The sequence below is a fragment of the Grus americana genome, chromosome 17 (assembly GCF_028858705.1).
Source record: "Grus americana isolate bGruAme1 chromosome 17, bGruAme1.mat, whole genome shotgun sequence".
Taxonomy (NCBI): domain Eukaryota; kingdom Metazoa; phylum Chordata; class Aves; order Gruiformes; family Gruidae; genus Grus; species Grus americana.
In genome coordinates this window covers 12,195,216-12,217,694 of record NC_072868.1, presented here as the reverse complement: position 1 = coordinate 12,217,694, position 22,479 = coordinate 12,195,216, and the positions used below count along the sequence as shown (strand labels likewise).

The following is a 22,479-nucleotide window of genomic DNA, read 5'->3' as shown; positions in this document are numbered from 1 at the left end:
TTGTGTTCAGAATTTAAACAGTTGCAGCTCCCTTTTTAAATGGCTGCTTGCTCAGCTCATCATGTGCAGGAAAACCAGTTCTGGAGCTAGGAGTTTTAATGTATTTATTTTTTTTTAAATTTGATTCAACAAATTCAAGCTCTAAGAAGCGGAAATTTATAGAAATGGGGAAAAAAGGCCTGCTAAAATAACTCAGTATATGCTCCCTGCTGCTTAGGTCTGGTCTTTTTGCATAACAATGTTTTAACGTTTGTGATGTCTATTGGAATGTGGAGGAAATAAGAAAAACAAACCATCCCCCTCTGTCATCTTCCTATTTTATTCTACTAGAAAGCCCAATTACCAGTCCCTGCTCAGGCAAATGTCTTGTGTAGGAAAGATTGATAAATTCTTTGTTTGTTCATTTGTTTAGTCAGAAGTAACAAAACCGCGGTATGGAAGGTATTCTCAGGTCTGGTTTGTCAGATATTCAGCTGTTACCCACAGAAAGCTGTGAGAGTCTGTTTAGATGAACTTCTATCTTTTCTGTTCAGCTTCCTCTCTCTTAAAATGGCAGAAGTGTCTGTGCTAATTAGATTCCTGGGCTTTCAGTTATGTTTGGGGGTATTTCTGTGAAAAAAAAAAAAACCACAAGCCCCCCAAAATGGGAAAAGGGAAGGAACCCAGCAAGGTGCATTATGCTGAAACTGTATTCAGTTTTGTTAAAAAACCTGGTACCTGTTTTGACTTTGCAGTAGTTATCTGTAGCATCGTACTCATTTTGGTGGCTGTAGACGGCACGCAATCAACATTGATTTGCCAGCATGCTGAGGACTGACGAACAGAAATCGGGGCATCGGAGGGATGTGTGTTCTACCGGCACAAGAGACAGACTTTTGTGCCATACAGGGGCCAAAGAAGTGGTACAGGAGCAAGCGGTGCAGGCACGGCTTCAGAAGCTGACAACATCGTCCTGGAGAAAGCCGGCTCTTTCCATGATGGAAGATCCCATGAAATGGGGCCTATTTCCCTTTTGCAACCAACTTAATATTGTTGTAACAGTTACTTGGCCTCTACTGTATTTCAAAGACCTTCCACTGATCAGTGCGGATCATGCAAGACAGTCTTTAAAAGAAGAAAACAAAATCCTTTTCCTGGAGGATGAGAACATGAGGTAGATAATCACTATTTAATACCAGGCTAAAAAAAACCCAAACAGACACACAACATTTTTTCCACCCTTTTCTTAAGGTGTAACACAGCCGGTGGCTTTTCTTTTCACCAGACTGAACGATCCGGCAGTCCCACCTCTCTCTATGAACCAATGGAGAGAACCACAGCTGGAAACTGGTACCTTGTTCACAGGTACCAGACTTTGTCTTTTTTAGGCAAGCCAGTGGATTTTGTTAAGTCACAGGAAGAGATAGTGTTAATGTAACCTTTTCAGCTCTCAGTTGCATGTAACATGCTCTGGAAAAGAACCAGAGTTGGAAAGAATTAAGTGATGTGCACTCTCTGCGCCCTTAGTGTGCTGTCAGGAACCTGTTATCGAGGTAAGAGAAATCCAGCTGTTTCAGGAGCCTTTTTTTTTTTTTTTTTTTTTGCAAAATATATAGGCTTTAACTGTCTCCTCAGACAAGTCCATAGATGTTTTGTTTTCATTTGGATTTTATAATTTCCAGCACCATCCTGTTTAGTACAAAATGTTTGGCAAGCTTCATATAAAAATACTTTATTGGAGTTTTCAGAGAGTAGCAGACACAAGGAAAGGTACAAGCAGGCTCAACAGTACATACTGTCAATTCTGAGGACATTTCAAAGGACATATTTTAACCCATATATAATGGTCTGACTGAACACGTCACAAGACTGAAATATTGTATACACAAAACAAGACATCATTTAAAACCTGACTTCAGATGACAATACTGATCTACTCAACAAATGTCACTGGAATAAAGTTGGATAGGATTTTCTTTTATTCCTAGCAGCAGCCTAAAAGCAGTTTGCCTACAACAGCGAAGTGTAATTGGCAACCACAACATCATAAGCTTTTGGGTACTACTTTACAGGATTTGGGTTTCTATTTGTAAACGTAGTTTTCAGACTTATGATCTTGAGCTTCCCTGTACAACATTGTTAAATATGAGCGTTTGCCATGGCAACTAATTACATATTTGTATTACTATATCACTGAGCAGTGCCAACAGAGATGGGCAGTTGAAGTATTTTTCTTTATGGTCATGCTACCTCTGTTCCCAAAGAGGGTACAGACTAAATGGGCAAGTATGGTGAAGCACGAGATGGGAAGCAGAGATAAAATGCCCAAGATCTCATGTTAAGATTGAGGATAGAGCCCTAGTCTCTTTAATGTGGTGCTCTACCTGTGGAATTAGTTGACTGCTTAGTAAATAAATAAATAAATTGATGCTTCTGTTGCCTGGATCAGTTCAACCTGGGTCTGAATTCAAATGATGTACTTTAAAAGGAAGCATGCAAGAGTTCTGGAACTTGCTAAAATTAAGAGGTCTGAAACTAACTTAAAAAAAGGAATGCAAGCTCACTTCTCCCAGGGCTTGTCCTTCTCAAACACATCGCCAAAAGAGTATTTTTAAGATCCTGCAGAAGAGATTTTTACAATGTCTTTGGGTCATCATGAGGGAGTCTGTGGAGAAGCTGACAGCGTGCTGGCACCTTTCACATAGGCACAGCATCCCTGTCCTTTGGGTCCAGCATCCGTCTCCTTCGGGTCTGCCAGGGTTCCTGTGTCCTGCAGGGCCAGGGACTGGGCTTGCTCCTGCTGCACAGCTCCGGGCAGGAGGGAAGCGGTCCCGTGTGCTGTGGGAGCATTGGTCAGTGCGTGGCTGGACACAAAGGAAACCGGATCAGTTTTGAAGCAGGGATCTGGGAATGCCAACAGGGAGCTTCAGGATGCTCGGCGCCTCCAAGTCTGGCTGTAAACTCCTTAGGGCAGAGATTTGTCCCTTCTTGGGGAGTGGAAGGGACATCTGTTGCACCACATGCAACGGGCATCTAGACTACAGCTGTAGCTACTGTAGCAGTAATGACAAATTAGGTGTTTTCCTTCTGGTTCATTCTTTTCTTTCTGTATCATCACATGTGTAATATCTTAAGGATAAGGACAAAACTCTCCCATTCACAGGAAAAATCACCTTTGCAAGCAGGTAAACTGTAGTTTAGCCCAGTGGTTTTAGGTTAGATATTTAATTTTGTTAGCTTTTATTTTTCAGTTTTTATTTTTCCTTATTTTAACCAAATGCTGGTGCCGCTCTGGCTGACTAGGTGGCAGCAGAGCTCTGTTGTGGCACTTGCAAGCGGAGGGCGCAGATTTCACTGCCTGTGGTTAATGTCAAAAAAAACCCCTTACCCTTCTATTCTGAGTGATTTTGTTGTGATGTACTAGGATAAACAAACAGTGGCCTTGCTGTCTTCCTTGCGTGCCCCAGACCAGTGCTCCCAGGCTCTTCTAAGGAAGCAACAACTACAGTAATTTTCCATAACACAAGTATATTAAATGAAGGCTCTTCTCATCCGCACGCAGGGCTGGCTTCACTTCCAGCAGTTCTGAAGGGGATCGTGAGGTTGAATCTTTAGCTTCTTGGGACAGAGGAGTTTAATAAAAGCTCTTCTGAAGCTGTAGTGGCAGAGAGGGTAGAGGACGGGGTTGATGGCTGAGTTGATCCACAGCAGCCAAAAGGAAGTCTCGTACCAGTAGTCAGAGATGCAGTGGCCATGGCAGCCAGCGCGGATGATCATCAGGAGAGTGTATGGTGCCCAGCAAATCCCAAAAATGCCCACGATGATTGCCAGTGATTTAGCCACTTTCTTGTCCCTAGAGAGCCTGAAGCGTTGAGTCATGCTCTGGGACACTATCTTCATCCGTTTCTCTAGGGACAGAGTGGATGCTGAATTTTTGCATCTCTTTTTGTCGCAACACTTGGGTTTCCTGGAGCTCTTAGAGCTTGTTGACAGCAGGTCTTTGGCACCCAGGCTGGCAGTGGAGGCTGCTGCTTCAGCTTTGCTCTTAGAAAGGTCGAGGGTTTCAGCTGGCTCCTTCTGCTCCCACTTACAGCATTTCAAAGAAAGCTTTGCTTCTGGGCTCATTTCCATCTCTTCAGTGAAGGACTGGTTGTGCACTTCATGGAAAACATCCAGGCGTATTTTGGTACGCTTCTGTATGTTCAGGTAAATGCTCAGGTTGAAAAACATTACACTGATGAAAGGGGTGAAAAACTCCAGTGTAGAGGCTGTCATGAGAAAATACCAGTTGTAGAAAAATTCAGCATAGCATTCCCCAGTGGGTATGATACTCTGGCCTGATATATACTCCCAGCTGATAATGGCAGGTCCATAAAGCAGGAACGCTAATACCCATACCATCACCATCTTCAGCACTGCTCGCTTGGTGTTGCCTTGCTGCGCTCTGTAGGCGACCTGCAATGGGTAAACCTTTCCTTAAGTATGGTCACACAACCCAACGGGTTGAGGCTCTTCACAAATGAACTGTTAGCGTTCCTGGTAAAGTTGCTAGGCAATATCCCAGCAGTCTAACAAACTCATATGCCATAGGCAACAGGAGCAATTGCTAGATAAATCACACTCCTGCAGGGAAGACTTAGTACCCTCAGCTTGGGGCTCCAAAACCAGACATGGCTTCTGCTTAGTGGAAATGTACTGACTTGGTTGAGCCCGCCAGTCTGCTGCACCCCACCACTTGCCTGAATTGTCCCCTGTAACTCCTGGGGAGCAGTGTGCAGCAAACTCCTGGGCTAGGCAGGCACCTAGCTGTGGCTCTCCCTGAGACTTGTAGCTAATCCATGTTGTATTTAGAGTCAGGGAACAAGCAAACAGCGATGGATCTGATCTGATCTGCCCGAGAATTGCTCATTACCTTCTGCAAAAGGCTGAGCATTTTCATCTCACCGTGTGAGACCTCAGGGCTGTCCTCTGCCCTGCCAAAGTTGGTACTGCAATCTACTGCCTTGGAAGCCAGGGAGAAGCTGGGAGTCTGACTGCAATCCACTTGTTTGTCCTGGAGATAATAAGCCCCTGCAAGTTAGTAATAGGTCTGCTTACCTCGCTGACTCACTTGTACACTACTATCCTGTCATCTGGGAAGGGAACACCTGCACAATGGGGTCTGAACCTTAAATGATTTAATTATGCCAGAAATACTAATCTGAAACCACAGCTGAATTATGTATTTGTGGATAATTATTGCTTTCCATCACGAGGCTGAAAGATTCATAATTTCTGGAGGATTCAAAGAGCTTTTAATTATTGCAGAGAATCTGGAGAATAAAGCAGGAGGAGAGTTATTCCCCTCTCAGCTGCCATGACAGGACTCACCGCTCTTGTCACCGAGAGGAATCTGTCATAGCTAATCAGTACGATGTTGAAGACGGAAGAGGTGCAGAGCAGGTAATCAACTACCAGCCAGAGTTTGCAGAGGCTTCTCCCGAAGATCCATCTCCCCGTCAGCACATAGGGCACGTACAAGGGAATGCAGAAGGCACCTGCAACCAGAGGGGGTCCGTTCCCGTTGAGATACGGGAGCCCGCACGGTGCCTGCCCCCGGGGGGAACCGCGGCCGCCGGGCCGGGTCCTGCCCCCGCACCCGTCTGCGGCGGCCGCTCGGCTCTGCCCGCCCGCCCGGCCGGCGGGGGTGGGGGGACGGGACACGGGACCCCGGGGCTGCGGAAGGGTGTCGGGGGGGCAGGAGCGGGGCGCGGCCGGAGGGGCCCCCGGGGGTGCCGGTGTGGGGACCCCAGAGCAGCCGGGCAGGAGGCAGCCCGGGCGCCCCTGCCCGCCCCGCCGAGTGCGCGCTGCCCGCCCCGCCGCGAAGTTGCTGCCGGGCCGGGCGCGGAGCCCCGCGGGGGGCGGCACTTTACCTACTAGGAAATCCGAGATAGCCAGGTTGAGGAGGAAGAAGTTGTTCTGGGTGCGCAGGCTGGAGTCCGCCACGAAGGCCAGCATCACCAGCGCGTTGCCGGCCACGGTGACGGCGATCAGCAGGGCCATCAGCGCGCCCAGCGCTGCCGTGCCCGCGGCGGCGAAGCGCCCGGCGGCGGCGGAGCCGTTCACCGCCCCGCCGCTCTCCATGGCCCGCGCCGCTCCACGCCGCAGCCGCGGGGCTGCCGCCCCTCCCCGCCCCGGCCCGCCCCGCCTCCCCGCCCCTCCGGGGGCCGCAGCCCCGCGCTGCCCTACAGCCGGTGGTACCGGCGCTCCAGCCCTCAGCATCTGTGCGTCCGCCCAGAGCAACCCCGAATCCCTCAGAGCATCCCTGAATCTTCCCCGAGCGGATATCCCTACATTCTCCCTTCCCCTCTCAACCCAAGAGCAACCCTGCATTACCCCAGAGCATCCCTGCATCTCCCTAGAATAGCTTTGCATTCCTCCTCCCCCCTCAACCGGAGAGCATCCTTGAATCCTCCCAAAGTATCCTTGCAACTCTCACAAGAATGTCCCTGCATCTCCCCAAAGCACACACCCCACCCCCCGCCAAGACAAAGGCCATGGGGAGTGCTTATGGTTCCTTCCTCGGGGTCTCTGCCTCAATGGAGAGGAGTGGAGGTCAAGGCTTCATTTGTCTTTTAATCAGCTGTAGTGCCCTCCAGGCAGGTGGAGGAAAGAGGGTGATGCTCTTGCCCATGCCCCTCACTGGCAGCCGGAGGAAGAGGTAAAGCTGCCTTTGAGCAGGCAACTCTCTACCAAGTGGCCACACGACTTGGTCTGCAAACCAAGGAGCCCTTGCCCACAGCCCTCAGCTCCAGGAGGCTCCCTTCTCCCTCCACTTGTTTAGCTTTTCATAGCTAAAGAGAATAGCTTTTGTTTGAATACTTTCTTCAGTTGGCGATGAAGCTACCTACTGCTGCAAAACCTCTGTGCACAGTGCCTGCTCCAGACTGCACCAGTGGAAATGTCTTCACGGATGTGGTGTCACCAGGGTAGGACCGGCTCACCACAACCACCACCTCTGGAGAATGGCATGGGGACATGCAGGGTGGCAGTGTTGGAAACAAGAGAAGGATACTGGCTGGAGACTCTGGCCAAGCACCTTTCTTTCTGGGGAAGTCTGATAAGTCGTGTACATCTTTGAAGAACAGAGATCAAAAAGGCAAAGCAAGAAAATTGTGCAAACCCAGAAACATGCATGAAGCTAATGCCCAGGGGGTTTGCCGCCTTCTGATTACTCCAAAAGCTATTTTCACATCAGGAACTGTTACAGCCTCACAAAATTCCTCTTCAAACCCACTACCACGTCTGCTATCAAGATAGCAGACGCTGATCCTGCTGGGAGGGCGCTGAAAGGGCTCTTTTAAATCACAGTAAATCATTTGCATCCAGCAGAGCTGGGAGGTGAGAGCACCTCTCAGTGCTGCGCAGGCAGGGAGCCCGCCAAACGTTCCCGCAGGGTTGGCCTTAGGTGGCACCGACAAAAGGGTGGCCTCCAGCAAGGACCAGCCTCCTCTCCCTTAGCTTGTCTAGCACTGAGGCAACTTGCTGGCTCCACGTTTAGATCCGGGCTTTCTTTTTGCAGGTGCTGTGCAGGGGCAGCGCAGGCAGGCTGTGCTGATGGGCAGGCAGACAGGCAGGCCTCCAGCTGCCTGACGCGGTGTGTTCCCTTCCTCAGGGAGCCAAGTGTCCTCAAGCCACTCCACGGAGTGGAGGACTCGATCCCCGCCGCTGCTGCGTCCCGACGGAGGATGTCACTGTGGGCTCGTGGGAACCGCGGGTGGGAGAGCGGAGGACGCTGCTAGTGCGAGAAACTCCTGGTCTGTGGGATAACGGCTGGAGGGCGCGGTGTGCCCGTGGGAGGCTTGGAGGAACTTTGTGCGTGGCTTCAGCGCTGCGTTGAGGAAGATCAGCACACCCAACTGAACGCCTGGCAGGGTGGTGAGCAGCCCGGCTGTGCAGCTGCAGCATGGCCTCAGCGGCGAGGAGCTGAATTTTGTGCATATCATCTCAGATGTGATGGAGAAAGGGTTTAATGAACCCACAGACCACTTTCATTCTGTGACTGTTTGTGATCTGGTGTTATTTGTAATCTCTAGCTATTCAGACAATCATTAGTATTCATTGAAATGTTTACAAATTCCAAATTATTGTGTGCATGTTGCAGCATTATCACTAGGAGCTGTTTGCTGTTTGTTAGCTGTCATTCATTATTCAGAGTTTTCACCATACAGATAGAAAGCAGAAACTGTACTTTGTGCCTAAGGTAATTTATACAGTGATTTGCAAAATGTAATGTGGACAAATCTCAATTATTGTTTATCCAGAGTAATTTGCCAGGAGCATTAGATAAATAAGAGATGACAGAGCTGAGCAGAGTTTTCCTGGTCCTGATGTTTCTCTCTTGCTTCAGCAGGAGGACAAATATATTTCTAATGTATTTCAGGAAACATGCTATCTTGGTAATAAAACAAAGGAAATCACCCAACCTCGAAGGTGTAGTTAAAGCAGATTACAGGCATGCAAGCAGATGGTGTGATAGCTAACGTTTTGACCTGGCTTATGCAGTACGTATGCCACATGTAGATATCCCGTATGTTCGTAAGTGCTTATATATATTCATATAGGGTGTATTGATCACCTTGCAGTCAGCCCATGGGGTCCTCTTCTGGGCTAGAATGCCTCTGGAGCTCAGAGCCTGAATACTGCTTAATCCTTAAACAGGGGTCAAAGTGGGACGTTTCTGGAGGGTCATAGCTATAGCTCAGCGATAAGCTCTCCTGAGCCTGGTTTCTGTCTATTCTAAGGTTCTGACTGAGAAGCAGGGACTGGGGATGGCAGATGCAGAGGTCCCAGCCCAGAGCTCCCACCCGAGCTCGCTCTCGAGGGCTCTGCCTTGCTGCAGGGACTTCCCAGCCGGCTGCAGCGAGGCACTGGAACAGCCACAGCTCACTGCCTGGGTGCTAAGGAAATTCAGTGTTTCCTGAACACACACTCAAGGTTCAGCTGCGGTAGCAGATAAGCCCTGGAAGCCCCCAGGAAGGTGGAAGAGCTGGGGGCAGCCCTGCTGCCACTGCCTGCAAAGCGATTCCTCTCCTGAGGGGCTCCTGAGCAAGGGGGCCAGGAGCTGTCCTCCTCTCTCTGCTTCCTTCCTTACTTTATTTTTGAGAAGCATTTAGCCTGAACATGAATTCTGCAGATGTTCTATGTCTTTTTAAAGAGACAAGGGTAGTGTGTGGCTTTTTAAGGCTGCTTTGTACTGGAAGAGAAGTCGGCACTTGAAAGTTGTTTCGCATTGAAGCAGAGAATAAGAAGTGAATAACCCTCTTGTAAAGATGGCTGTTCTGGGGAGTTTCTTTATGATGTGAAGCTGTCGGACTAAGAGACAAACAGCTTCTGCAGCCTCCTGGTGTTTAGGGAGCTCGAGCTTTGGATGTAATTTAGCAGTTGGCCCTATCCTGGGTTTTGGGTACTGCAAAGTCTGTGTATTGCCACATCACAGAGCGTGCCTGAGGACCATCTACTGCTGCTGGCTTTGCTAAGCCCTGCTGGTGACCATCGCCTCTCTGCTCGGTACCGGTTACTGTGGGGAAACAGGCCATCGGTCTGACTCATGGGGTGTTTTGCCCATGCTCTGTATGCATGTGGCTTAGTGCCACTTGCTTCTGTGTCTGTTGTTTATTATTTTAGTTTGGAAGTCCTAGAGGGACCAATCTGGAGTTTCCTTTGCACACATATATTTCCTCTGTTCAGATACATTCAGATATATTTCCTCTGTGACTTGCAGAATTGCACATAGATTTACAAGCTGGACAGAGGAGGTACAGAGAAGTTGTGTCTTCTCCAAGAACTTGCATCCAAATAAAGTTTCCGTGAGGACCGATTATGCTGGCCACCGAAGACACAGTGCTGCGATCTGCTCTTCCAAGTGGGGCACCTTCTTCTACAGGCCAGGTTTAATTCTCATTCTTTCTAAGATTTAGCATCCTGTAGTTTTATTAAAACCCTGTAATTCCCATATTATAAAAATACTACAGTTTTATTAAACACCCAGTTGAAGATGTTTTCATTGCAACACTCAAGGGATTCCTTCAGCTAGCAGGCATATGCTATAGTCCATGTCAAATCAGAGCCTATTACACATGCATCTGTTTTGTCTTGGACCACTGTCACTGGTTACCTCATGCATTTATTTGCAATTCATGAAGATCTCAAGACAACATACGCCAAGACACTGGATATGGAGAACCACGCTACAAAACCTGTTTTCAGCTGCTGAGGAGTGCTGGAGAGATGCTGAGATTTTGTTAGATGCTTGTTCAGGTTCTTAGATTTTGTTAGATGCTCCTTATCTTTCTAATGAACCAAGAAATCCAGATGCAAGGAGTTGGATTGCTCCCTGCTCTGCGAGGCATGTCAGTATGTCTGTGACGAGATAACTGTGTTGGCTTGCTTTGTTATTTTTATCTGATCCACTTAAGTGTTATTCCATTAAATGTCTTTTTAGCTCTGAAGAGTACATTAAAGAATTTCTTAAAGACAGCACCATCTTGCCCACAGGTAGCTCTTCTATACAGTAAACCTTGAGCTAGGAGGATATTCCTTTTCAGCTGGTTGATTAAATATTGCTACATAATTGACAGCATCTCCCGCCTTCAGAGACTGTGATCTTCTACAAATGACAAAGTGATAATCATGCCTGAGTCATTAAAACAAAAACAAATTTATACTTAATACACACTGTCTCCCTGCAGTTTGTCTCGGAGAATACATGACTGGAATCGCTTTCACGCACATCCCAGTCCAAACCAACTGAGATGGTCACAGCCAAATTCTCTGTACGAATACCCCGTGAAGCAGCAGATGGCTGAAAAGGTTCAAAAATTTGCTGCCCCTCTACTCCAGGCACTTCCATAATTCAGTGCTTGCACTGATGTGCTTGGCTCCAGCGCAGGAATCATACAGCGCTTCGACATCAGCAGAAGTGCCTTTGTCACGGGGCACAGATGTGCCGGCAAAGCACCCCACCCGTGGGTGAGCTCAGAGCTGCGCCGGGACACGCGCGTGTGCCCATCTGAGCGTTGCTCTCGCTTGCTTCTTCGTGAAGGGGAGAGATGGAAGCTCCCGTTTCTCCTGGAATAAATCAAATAAACCCAGTAAATTAGGTGCTAACGATGAGGGGGTTATTCATAATCTGTAGGGACTGAAGTAACGGCTCCTGGATGTTGATCAGCCTCCTCCCACGCTCCCACAGAGGAATTTGCACTTTGGTACAGGTTTAGATCTGCATCATTGCAATTACACAGTGAGGACAGCTGTGTCCCGAAATCAAGAGTTATGGAAATCAGAAGAAACATTAGCATCAGTTACATTTAATGAGGAAATGAGAGCTTTCTTGTCACCTTCTCTTTGATGTATGTCTGTCTTTGTGTTTCCACGGAGGCAGAGCTTCCACGCCGAGGAGTTTGCTCTTTCAGGGGGCAGTGAGGATGTGCAGGACTGGAGGCAGCACGAGCTCCAAACCTCCAGGAGAGATGCTGTTATTGCTATGCATGAATTGTAGTTTTTCCATTGCTTATTTCTGTCCCATGGAGCCAGCTTGTCTGTGAAACAAACTTTAAAGAAAGAGATGATTAAAAAACCTCTTTGTGTTCATCTCTTTACTGATGAGGGTTGAAAGTGCTCTGGCATTCACACAAGTATCTGTCACTATGAAACCCGTCCCTTTGTTTTATTTCCTTTTCTTCTGCCTTTCATCATGGGAAATGTTTATTCAGTTTGGAAAATTCCCTTTTTTTGAGATCCACTTGCAAGTTACCAGCACATGTGGGTGAGGGTAAGGGCACTGTGGCAGAGAAGAGAGATCCCAGAGCAGCTGAGGATGAAATCTCCGGAGGAGCCCTTGAGCTCCTGCTTTGCCAGACCATCGAGCTACTGCACAAACGGGGAAGTCAACCCCCGATATGAATTTTTTACATGGAGCATCAGAGGACAGGACACAGAAAATGCCAGGGGAGTTTTTCCCATTCTAGAGATGCCTTTCCAGTGAAATGCTACTCTTTGATATATATTTCTCTTTTAAAAACAAAACCAACAACAACTTGTCTGTCAAACTTGGGGAGTTACTAGGACTGAAAAATAGCATGGCAATCCAAACCTGGACGGGACATCACAAAATCAGTTGTTGGGTGTGCTTCATCCTGCTGCTCAGCCAGATGACAAAACAAAACTTCTGCTTGTGGAAGAAGGTCTTTTCCTTGCCATATTGCAAGGGACTTAACGGAGCAAGTCTAATGTTGCATAAAGAAGAGGGTGACAGGAATAGTCCTCAGAAATGCTAAGAAATACCCTGTGAACAGCTTTCAAAAAGGTAGGAAGAGCACTAACATAGCTACTCTCAAAGCAGCACATGCTGAGAGCCGCACTGCACAGCACCAACGGCCGCAAAGCCACCGTGTCTCTGAGAAGGACCACAAATGCTGGAGGGGAATTGTGTCCAACCTGGGCATGGTATGCGTCTGTCTGTATTCAAAACAACACCAACACCTTTTTACTTCTTTGTTTTTCTTCCTTCTTTCCTGTCCTTCTTTCCTTTTCTTCCTTCTTTCCTGTCCTTCTTTCCTTTTTTCTCTCCGTTCCCAGCTGCAGCTGTAACCTGCAAATCCAAACTCCCAAAGTGTCAAAACCTGCATCCTTTAGCGCAGGGAGACTTTGTAATTGGACCTGTCCCAAACTGCCACAACTTTTTTTTTGGCTTCTTGGGAACTAACTTCTTAAAATTACAAATCACCTTGTCATCAAAGAAAGTCACATTTCTAGTCTTGTGCAAACTTTTGCGAGCATGAAAATGCTGAGTTTAGTTACTCTGGGGGAGGAAAACACAGCAGAGCAGGATGAGTAATACAGTTAGTACTGAAGTAACTGTCTGATCAGAATTAACACCTGGTTCTTGTCAAGGACAATTCAATATTGCATTTTGAAATCAAAATTTCAGAGCACAAGAGGAATAAAAACAAAAGTCATCCTGCACCTGTCAACTTGGACCGAGTTCACGGCTGCTGTTAAGACCAATAGATGTTTTCAGAGAGAGACAGCAGGGTCTGAATAACAAGACATGATGTCCAAATACAGCTGCTCCCAACGATGCTGGAAGCATTTTGCCACATGGAGGAGTAAATGTCACAGCTCTGTTGAAAAAGTATCAGTTAAATTTGGTACTCCATCAGGGGACGGTTTAAGAAGCAGGGCTGGGCTTCATTCCTAATACTATTAACAGCAGTAAGTGGTGTAGGTTAGGAGTGACGTGAGGACATTTGAGAAGAACTAAACAAATTCTTATTGAAGCCAGTGCTGTTCCTGGGCAGATGGAAAAATGGAGCAGCTGTAGAGAAATGAGCTGGCTTTCTCTGGGCTTTGGTGCAAGCTGCAGCACAGTGTGCTCCTTAACTTTTCATCAAACTTTATAAAACTTCATGATGATAAGCAATTAGAGGGGTAGAGTTCAAGACCACTTATGGAGTCCATGGTTTTCTTCAGAGCTACCACCAGGTTCTGATGGGAGGAGACCTACAAATGTCAGCTCCCTCGCTTCCCGCTGGCCCGCAGGGGCCCAGAGGTGGGGAACTCATTGGTAATCTCATGTAATATTTAACAGACTTCCTGGGCTAATTAAGTATATTACTTTATATAGTAACTAACATATCTCTAATATGTATCAAAATTTAATTCAGTTTAATTCAGCTGCTCAACGTGGGCCCAATTCTCTTCTCCCTTACAAGGATGCAACCACATTAATTCATTGTGTGCACCAGGGAGGGCAATGTAGCCCTCGTTCTGCCAGGTCATTTCCAAGCACAAACTTTGCTCTTGTCTCTGCACAACTGACTGAACCAAGAGAGTTCCTTCAGAGTCACGCTGGTGTAGTTGAGAGCAGAACCTGTCCCCAAACCTTCCCATCGGGTGTTCAGTGTCTTACACAGGCTGGAGAGTCCTTCAGGCACAATACTTGAGGGGCTTTTCTGTAAGTCAAAGCTTGGATTTGCTGTCTGGTACTAGTTCCCCAAGCACATGTGGTTGTAAAAGCAACACAGCACAGAAGGAAGGGTATTTCTCTGAAGAGCAGAAGGCAAACAAGATCTTTGTTGCTGAGATTAGGAAAATCATCAGTCTAGCTAGCTTTAACTTGTTTATTTGAACATTTGACTTCTGCAAAGCCTCTGATAATGAAGCCTGGTGTCTCCAGGCTGCTGGACAGTGTCTAGCTAAGAGGGACTGAAGCTTGTTGTTATTCTCTCCCTCTCCAGTGGCTCCTGTGAAATGATCCAGAGGCGTCTGTCCGGGTCCTATGGACAGCACCGTCATTCACCAAGACACCCTCTTCAGAAGTCCCTCTGCCATGCAGACAGGGCAACCTCCGCTGTTCCAGGCTGGGCTGCACCTCGCTGGGGTAGGGGACGCTTCCTCTGAGCCAGCCATGAGAACCAGAAGAGGGTCCTGTTCACACGCAGCCCCTGAGAATGGCCCGACACCGCACTCACACTGCCCAGGGACGGGTACATGCCTCCTCACCGGTGACCTCCATGTCTGCTGGAAAACCCATTTGAAGTGTGCGGGTTGTCCCTGAGAGGGGAGGACAGGACATTAAAACCTCTGCTCTGCTGCCCAGGAGGGTAGGGGGAGATGCTGGGGAGGTATGAGCGGAGATGAAGGTAGAATTGGCTGGGCTGGACCAAAGCTACCTTTGCAGTCCCTGCCTGAGCAGTCGCTGTATGGTCATAGGCTTTGACCGGCACCTTCGTCAGATGGGCACCCCGGGCTGACCTGCGGATCTGTATCCCAAGGGATCCCGCGGGTGAAGAGCAGGCAAAGTTACTGGAGATGCTGCTATTGTCACTGTTAGCAGGAATTTCAAGTGGCTGTGTCTCTAAAAGCGCTTTCAAGGGTGCTCTGTGAAAGGCTGTAAAGTCTAACAGCTTCACAGTGTTATCAAGCGCATTTTCTTCCAAAGGCAGGTACCCTTCCTGAGGAGAGGCGACCACGTCCCTCTGTCCTTCCAGCCCTCGACAGCTCTGCCAGGTTCCCTGTCCCACCCCCTGTGAGCCACTGTGCCCCTTCTTTTCCGTGTTTGAAGAGGCCGGATTCTGCTCAGCTCTGCAGTTACAGGTTTGCTAGCAGAGGGATGCTGCTCCCCCCGCCTGTCCGTTGCCTTCCGAAGCCTGACACACAGTCGCCTGCAGCCCCCACATCAGTCTAATTTAGGAAGACCTTCATCTGTACAAGGATTTTCCCTGACTCCTGGCTTTTCTCATAAAACCCCCTGTCTCAACCCCATCTCTCCCTGCTCGTGACAACGCCAAGCCTGCCCTTAGATCTGTCTAACAAAGGCAGACAGAAAATGTATTTCATATTGAGCCTCGGTGTGCCTAATGTATTCTCTTCTATTAGCTATTGCTCTAGGTCCTGATCTCTGATTCCTCATCTTTTCAGGCTTCCTTTTGATGTTGGTTATAAGGCAGCAGAGACTAATAGAGAGTATGTCAGGCATCTGACTACAAAAGCACGGGGAACAGGGATTAAAAGGGACATGGTGACAGGAGGAAGACAAAGCATTTAGGAGGCATCAGCTCCCTGCAGGCAAAGCTGTAGCGATGCTCGGGATGGTTTTGCCTGTGCATCTATCTACTGTCCTCCTCTTCCAAGCCCAAATCTACGTTCCTGGAGCTGCTTTGGCCTCTAGACAAGCCAGTCATTTGAGGTCAGATTTTTTGCAGAGAGAAATAGTGCAGGGCAAAGGAACCAGAGCTCTCCTGGGTCTGCAGAGGAGCTGAAACCCCCAGCAGCTCTGTTTGTTGGGCTGGCTGACAGCGAACAGTGTTTTAGCAACAAACCCCATCTCACCACCCAGCCTGGTGTTTGCTGAGGCTTCTGGGCTGTTCCTCTGTAGAGAGGGAGTTTGCTGGTGCTGCAACAGGATTCTCGTTTTCCTGCCTGCATTTATGAGACTCCTCTTCTTGTGAAACCGCTCAGCTAAGCTGTCTCGGGGGACTCCAAATGCTACACAGCTGACACCGAACATAACAGTCGCTGTGATCTTAGCAGAGTTCAGAACATCCTGGAACAAATAACGGGAAAAAAAGGAAAACTGAAAGTCCTCCTCTCTGCAAGAAGTAATCATGTCCTGCCAGCGCTGACCTCTGCTTAACCAGGGTGCAGCTGCGCTGGAGGTGGGAGGTGGGGTGCTGGGAGAAGCCGAGGACAAGGAACAATGTTAGACGCCTCTGGTGTGAATGAAGCGACTGAATCACACAAGAGCTGTAGGAAAACAAGTTATGCAGGAGCTAGGTCCTCCTTCTGGAGGGCGTTTGCTGCATCCCCCTGGTCGTTCTGTGCCTCAGCATGGCTGGTAATGCACAGGGTCGCTGATCGGATCCTGCACCTCCAGGGGACGATGCTCAATCAGTGATTTTCTTGTGTGGTGTAGTGCAGAGTGCAAGAATTTGGGGGATACCAGGAGCCAGGTCTCCTTTTAACCTGTCTGATAAACCCTACCTGCTTATCCCAAAACGAGCGGCCACAGAAACTCCTCTTACCCTGTCGCTTCCCACGCCTCTCTGCTGTGCGGAGGCTGTGAAACATCGCCTGTTAGCAGGGAAGGGGAAGCGAGAAATAATTCCCCACCTGTTTCTTTTGTTCTTCTTTCCTTTCTTTCACAGGACATATGAGACACTGGGAAGCTTGAAAATGAATGTTAACCGGACACAAAAGTCTGTGGTGCAATTTTTGCAGGTACTATTAGCTGATGAAGGCTGGATTGGTGCTAGGCGGGTGGAGGATTCCTCAGTAATTTGCTTGGAAACCAGGAGAGCGGCAAAAATAGGAATAAGATACAGACTTGCATCTGGAGTGAGGGCGCTGAGGTTTTCTGAGGTTATACAGCTCCCACGGGGCCCGGGGTATCTCTCTGGCCACTGTGCAGCGGTGGTTTTCTTGCTTCCCAACCAGATGCTGAAGGAGAGAAAAAGCAATGATTCCCCGCGGGCGGAGGGGTGCTCCCTGGAGCTGCTGCCGGCTCTGGGCATGGCTGGGGAAGCACGGTCAGGGCAACTGGGAACGGAGGAGGGGACCAAACTGGAGCCAGTTGCCTTTAGTATTTCCCTGGTGGCTAAAAGCTTTGGCAGAAAGTGAGGAGCTGGGATATTCACCTTCCCCACCTCTCACCGGGGCCCAGGTCCCACCATCCTGCTGCCACCTCCCAGTGACAATTTCTCTGTTAACTTCTCTTGTCTTGCTCTGCTTTAACTCTGCGAATTGGGTGGTTTGCGGGAAAGGCTCTCCCTGTCCCTTCAGGTGCTATTTCCCCTTCTCTTTGCTTTCTGCTGTCTGTCAGCGTTGTCTGACGGCATGACATGGTGCGATAAAAAAAGGGAGGGATCGCAGAGCACGGCAATAAATTAATTCCATTTGCTCAGGTACAAGATGAATTGTCCAAATCATTTTGCAAACAATTGTGTGTGGAGGCACAGAACAGTTTTCTGAAAGGGAGTTAATTCTACTTGTTAATAATGCATGGCACGCAGCTGACGCTGTTCCCAGCGCCCACAGTCGGGCTTTGCAGATCCCACTTGTTTGCAGGCAGGTTGGGAAGGAGAGCGAAGTGATTCTGAATAGCATTTTCACGTGCCACTTGGCGTTTAAGAATATTATGGCATTGTTTTAGAGCACTTCATCGGTTTCAAAGCAATCCTGTCCGAGCTTGCACGTATACAAAAGGTGCTCATTTGTTCGCATGTGTTGACGTTATACATGTGATCTCCCCAGCCTGTCACAGCCCTTTTTTGAGCATCGGCACACACTGGCAGGATTTCACATCCAAATTAATTGTGCAAAGTACACAGTATTTTGAAAAAACTGTTCCAAGATAGATACTCTGTATTGAGCAAGAGATGAAAGCGATTGGGAAAGCACATGCGTTGCTATTTATAGCAGCTAGACTTCAAAAAGTTTTAGCAAGTTACAGACCCTCTTGAAAACAAGCAGGAAATATTCCATAATGGTACTTTTATTCAATTATCACGATTAAGATTTTTTGTTTTTTTAAATGATACTAATTTTAGCAGCTCAGACCAGCTGAAGTCGACCTCCCCCTCCCTGCCCCGGCCATGCAGCCCTGCAGAAGCACTCCCTGCAGAAGAGGTGATCAGGGCTGATGGGGCTTCCTTCAGAGGGATGTGCTTCAAAAAGCTCTTCTATTGCTCTGCTCATCATCTTCGCAGCTCCGGTCACTGTGTTAGGCTCAAGGCAAATGTGTAGCAGTGGAAAAAGCAGCACGAGGACAAGGAGGAGAGAGGATTGTGTCGGTAATTGCTCGCCTGTAATTATCTGCCATTGTGCATTCTGTTAGCTCTTCCTGCTTCTCATTAGCATAGAGCAGGGAAAATATTTAATTGCAACACTGCTCTGTCTATGGCATTATCCGCAAGCAGAGCAGATCAAATCAGCCTGCCTTGTGGGGACAAGGGAGCGATTAGCTTCTCCAGGGCAGCAGGGTACAGCTGATGAAGATCAAGAGGCAGAATACAAATCGCAGGGTGCTGCGCATCAGTCTGCGGTTACACAAGTGCCACCTCGAGCAGGCTTTTCTCTCCTCTTCTTTCTGCTGATCACTTGGTGGAGGCAGAGTCCCACATCCCAGTCAAGATCCCAAAGCACTTTGCAACGTGAGGCTGATTTTCCAAAGCATCCACTTCAGCTTTCACGCTCTCTGCAGGACGCAGCTGACAGTGGGGACAGGGAGTCGCAGTGCGGTGGCTGCTAGAAACCTGGGTTTGAGGTGGGCACACGCTCTGCTGCGCCTCGTCACCGTGTCCTGCTCACCGTCATTGCACACTGGCATAAAAACGCAATCCCGGGGTTACACAACCGCAGCGGCTGGGTGGATGGGAGAGGAACAGACCTCTCCTCCCGGGAGGCTGTGCGAGGAGAAATGAGGTTGAAAAAAGCACCAAAATAATGTTGCATCTTGCAAGAAAGAGGCTCCATAACAGTGAGCTGGTCACAGACTCTAATTTTATTGATGTGGGTGTGACACAGCATCAATTGGAGCTGCTGCACACGGAGAGACCAGAAGCGGAGGCAAAACTACCCAGACTTGACCTGCGGTCTGGTTTCCAGCGCAGTGAGAGAGGCAAAAGCTGCCCCTTCCCCAGCCCTGCCCAGGCTGGAAGCCCAGCTCAGGCCCAGTTCAGCCGGGCTTGGACCAGTGGCAGCCCCTGACATGTGGGTTACCCGTGTACATGGGGCGTAGGTGCATGCAGCTTCGAGCCTGCTGAGCTGGCTTCACGCTGCGGGCGGACACCTTGGTACCAGTGGGCTTTGGAGAGGGCTCTGGCAGCACTTTTCCCTGTGGTTTGGGCCATGAAGCGAGGAGTTGGGTTTCCACCCAATGCTCTCTGCTCCCGGCCATCCTCTTCCCTTCACAGGAAGGCACAGGAGTTTTTCCATGCCCTGGCCGGATCTGTGCTCACCAGCCAATCTGATCTGCGAGGGTAGTAATATCGACACTATTACTCTGGCATATTAGCCCAAAGGTCTAAGTCATCACACAGCTCCGCAGCCACCTGATCTCCTGCGCCGATTCCCACAGCCTCCGCGCTGCCGCCCTGAAACGTTGCCACCAGCGTTAGACATAACAGCAGACTTAATTAAAGGGTGGCAGCCTGCCAACATCCAAGAGGCAGAGCTGAGCTGGCTGCACTGCTTTCAAAGGGGTATTTAAAAAAAAAAACCTGGGAAATAGCATGGCAAGCTCTGCCGCGACGATGTCAGCATGGGTCAAGCATCTGTTTTGCCTCAGGTCTGTCCCCTGGGAAGAAGCACCGTGTGGGGGCTTGGCCGGCCCACGATCCCGTGGCTGGCCCCACTCCGGGGATGCTCATGGGGACCCTTCCCGGAGTGCACGGCGCAGCGATGAGTCTCATCTCCATCCTGACCACCTGAAGAGGGTGACGGAAAAGTGGAGTCCCCACATTTTGGTGGGCTGGGGTGGAGGCGATGGGGGCTCTGGGCTTTTCCCCTGCATCGCTCTGTGTGTGACAAGGCGGTGGGCCACAGCCTCGTACTCCAGATGTGCGTTGGCGGAGAGCTGAACACACAGCCCTGCTTCCCTGCCCGGCTTGCCTGCGTTAGCCCCAAGGCAATCTTGTGAATTCCTTGCTTTTTGGAGCCTCAAGTTTATTCACTTCTGTGACACAATGAGAGGAAGTAACATATTTCCATGGCTATCAGGCATCTAAACATCTCCTCCCCAGAGACCCCAGCAGGAGCGAAGGACGGCGACCACCTGACTTAGGTCCCAGCCCTGCTATGGAGTTGTCATGGCATCTGCCCCTCCGGGCCCTTCCCGATGCCACGTGCTGTCCGATAGCATCAGTGCAATCTTGATGCTGGAGGATCCCCGTGGATGGATGCTCGCTGCCCCTCCTCGGAAGACAAAAGCATTTTTGCATCTGGAATCGAGTGCGAGCAGCTGTGCAAAAGCAGGACAGGGGTAAACCAACTGCAGGAGGACAAAGGTAAAATCCTTGGGTACCACTTTGAAGCAGGCGGATCCCCATGGCACACGTGCTTCATGGGTCTAGGCAGATAACAGACAATACCCTGATTATGGGAATGCATTTAGCATTGTGCACCAAATTGTGTGAATGCCTGGTTGAAGAATAGCTATTCCAACAAAAAAAGACCAGAGAAAAAGAAATCAGCCTTTGGTTTCTGAGTCATCGCTTTGCTTTGCACTCAGGATTTGGTCCACTGTGTGTCCAGAATAATTATTAAGCAAGTTCTGATGAAAGAATTTTATTTACCCAGCCTCAAAAAGGAAGAAAAGAATCCTTAATAGTTGATTAGATCAAAAAAGCATAATTTATTTTTCAATAAGTGCTTTAGATGTAAGATCAATGGCTTGAGGTTGATTGATAGGAGCTGTTTGCAAAGACCTTAGATCTAATTGTACTCAGGCAATCACACAGACTTTTTCTTTGACTAATACCAGGCACCATCCCTCTTGTACAGGTGGGGGAGGTACCAGAAAATAGCAATACTTTGCATTGGAGAGTTGCTCAGCAACTGCCCCATATTATTTTTGAGTTGTCCCTGAGTACAGCCTCCTTTCTCTTTGATCTTTGCGTAATTTTTGTTGCTGCTACTTCTCAAAAAAGACAACATTTTAAAAGAATTGCATCTCCATTTGCCACAATCTTTTTTTTTTTTTTTTTCCCCCCAAGCACAACCGAAGCCCAAAGACATCAGGGAGAGCAGCGCATTTCTTTGCAGAGGGGAGGAAATTAAGGTCCATCTACTCTGTTATAGCCTTTCACGGGGTATTGGGGAACCTGGGCTCCTGCAGAGATTTAGCATCTGTTTCTGTACACGGTCCATACGTGATAGTCAGAAGCAGAATAGTGGTGCTTAGCTCTTGCCACCGAGCAGCCACACAGCTGGGTTTGGGCAGATGAGCCGGTACTAGCACTCCCATTTTGGCAGTGTTTGATTAAGAAATGGTGATGGGGTGATTTGTATGGAGAAGAGAGTGCCAGGGCTGGGATTTCTCACCCCGCTGTAATCCCAGACGGAGCTTGGTGTGGAAGGCATTGCGCTACAGTCCTGATTTGGAAGGAGCATCGCATTTCACCAACCAGTTATTATCAGCCCTGCTGATAAATGCTTTTATGTGATACAAACAGTGACCCACCCCTGAGCTGCTCATCCCGGACCAGTGCTTCTTCCATGCTCTGGATGACACAGACCCCTCCTGGGCCCCAGCAGAAAGGAGCTTCTGGCTGTTGTGGTGTATCTGATCCTTTTCTCTCATTTATTTTCTGCTACTGCCATGCACAAGTGGGTAACAAGAGGTTTGCACTGTGTTTTGGTGTCTCCTGGGTACCACACAGCGAAAAAGAGCAACAAGTAAAACACCAAGTCCCTGCAAAATAACCCATTAATTTAAATGGCATTTGCAAATATGAGTCAGGAGCATCTTTTCTGAAATCTCTAGACAGCAGCATTGAACAACTGCTGCCAGCTATGTGGACTAAAACCAGAACAATTCAGCGAGGGTTAGCACAGCCCCTGCTTGAGGAGGCCACACACAGCTCCTGAGCCAGGTTACGTCCCAGCTGAAGGATGTCATCAAGGGAAACCAGCAATTTCATCATTTCCCTGTGGTCTCAGAGTAACTCCATTAGGCAATCAATTCCCTGGGCAGAGCTGCAGAGCCATGTGCGAGGGGTTCCTTCTTGCACTCTTTCCCCGGTGATGGGTGGCAGAAAGTAGCTGGTTTGCTTTGCTGGTGTTTGACAAGGTGCCACCCAAAAGTCTGAAAAACAAAACCCTGAAACTTTTAATGCAAATTAACACCCAAGACAGCAGAAGGAAGTAAATTTCTACATCTAGTAAAAATTTGAGCTTGAAAGGTCTAAAAATAGACTTTTCTTGCCTCGGGAATTCTAGCCTTGCCTTGTAACTCGTTGT

At 48.7% G+C, this 22,479-nt stretch overlaps 1 protein-coding gene across 1 annotated transcript; it reads right to left on the bottom strand.

Moving 5' to 3' along the window:
• Positions 1-1,724: 1,724 nt before the first annotated feature.
• HRH3 (histamine receptor H3) lies at positions 1,725-6,117 on the bottom strand. Its single transcript, XM_054845926.1, has 3 exons — positions 5,892-6,117; positions 5,350-5,516; positions 1,725-4,434 (listed from the first exon to the last, which is right to left on the bottom strand). Exons 1-3 carry the CDS (start codon positions 6,100-6,102, stop codon positions 3,550-3,552), a joined length of 1,263 nt encoding a protein of 420 aa, XP_054701901.1. The 5' UTR covers positions 6,103-6,117; the 3' UTR covers positions 1,725-3,549.
• Positions 6,118-22,479: the final 16,362 nt, after the last annotated feature.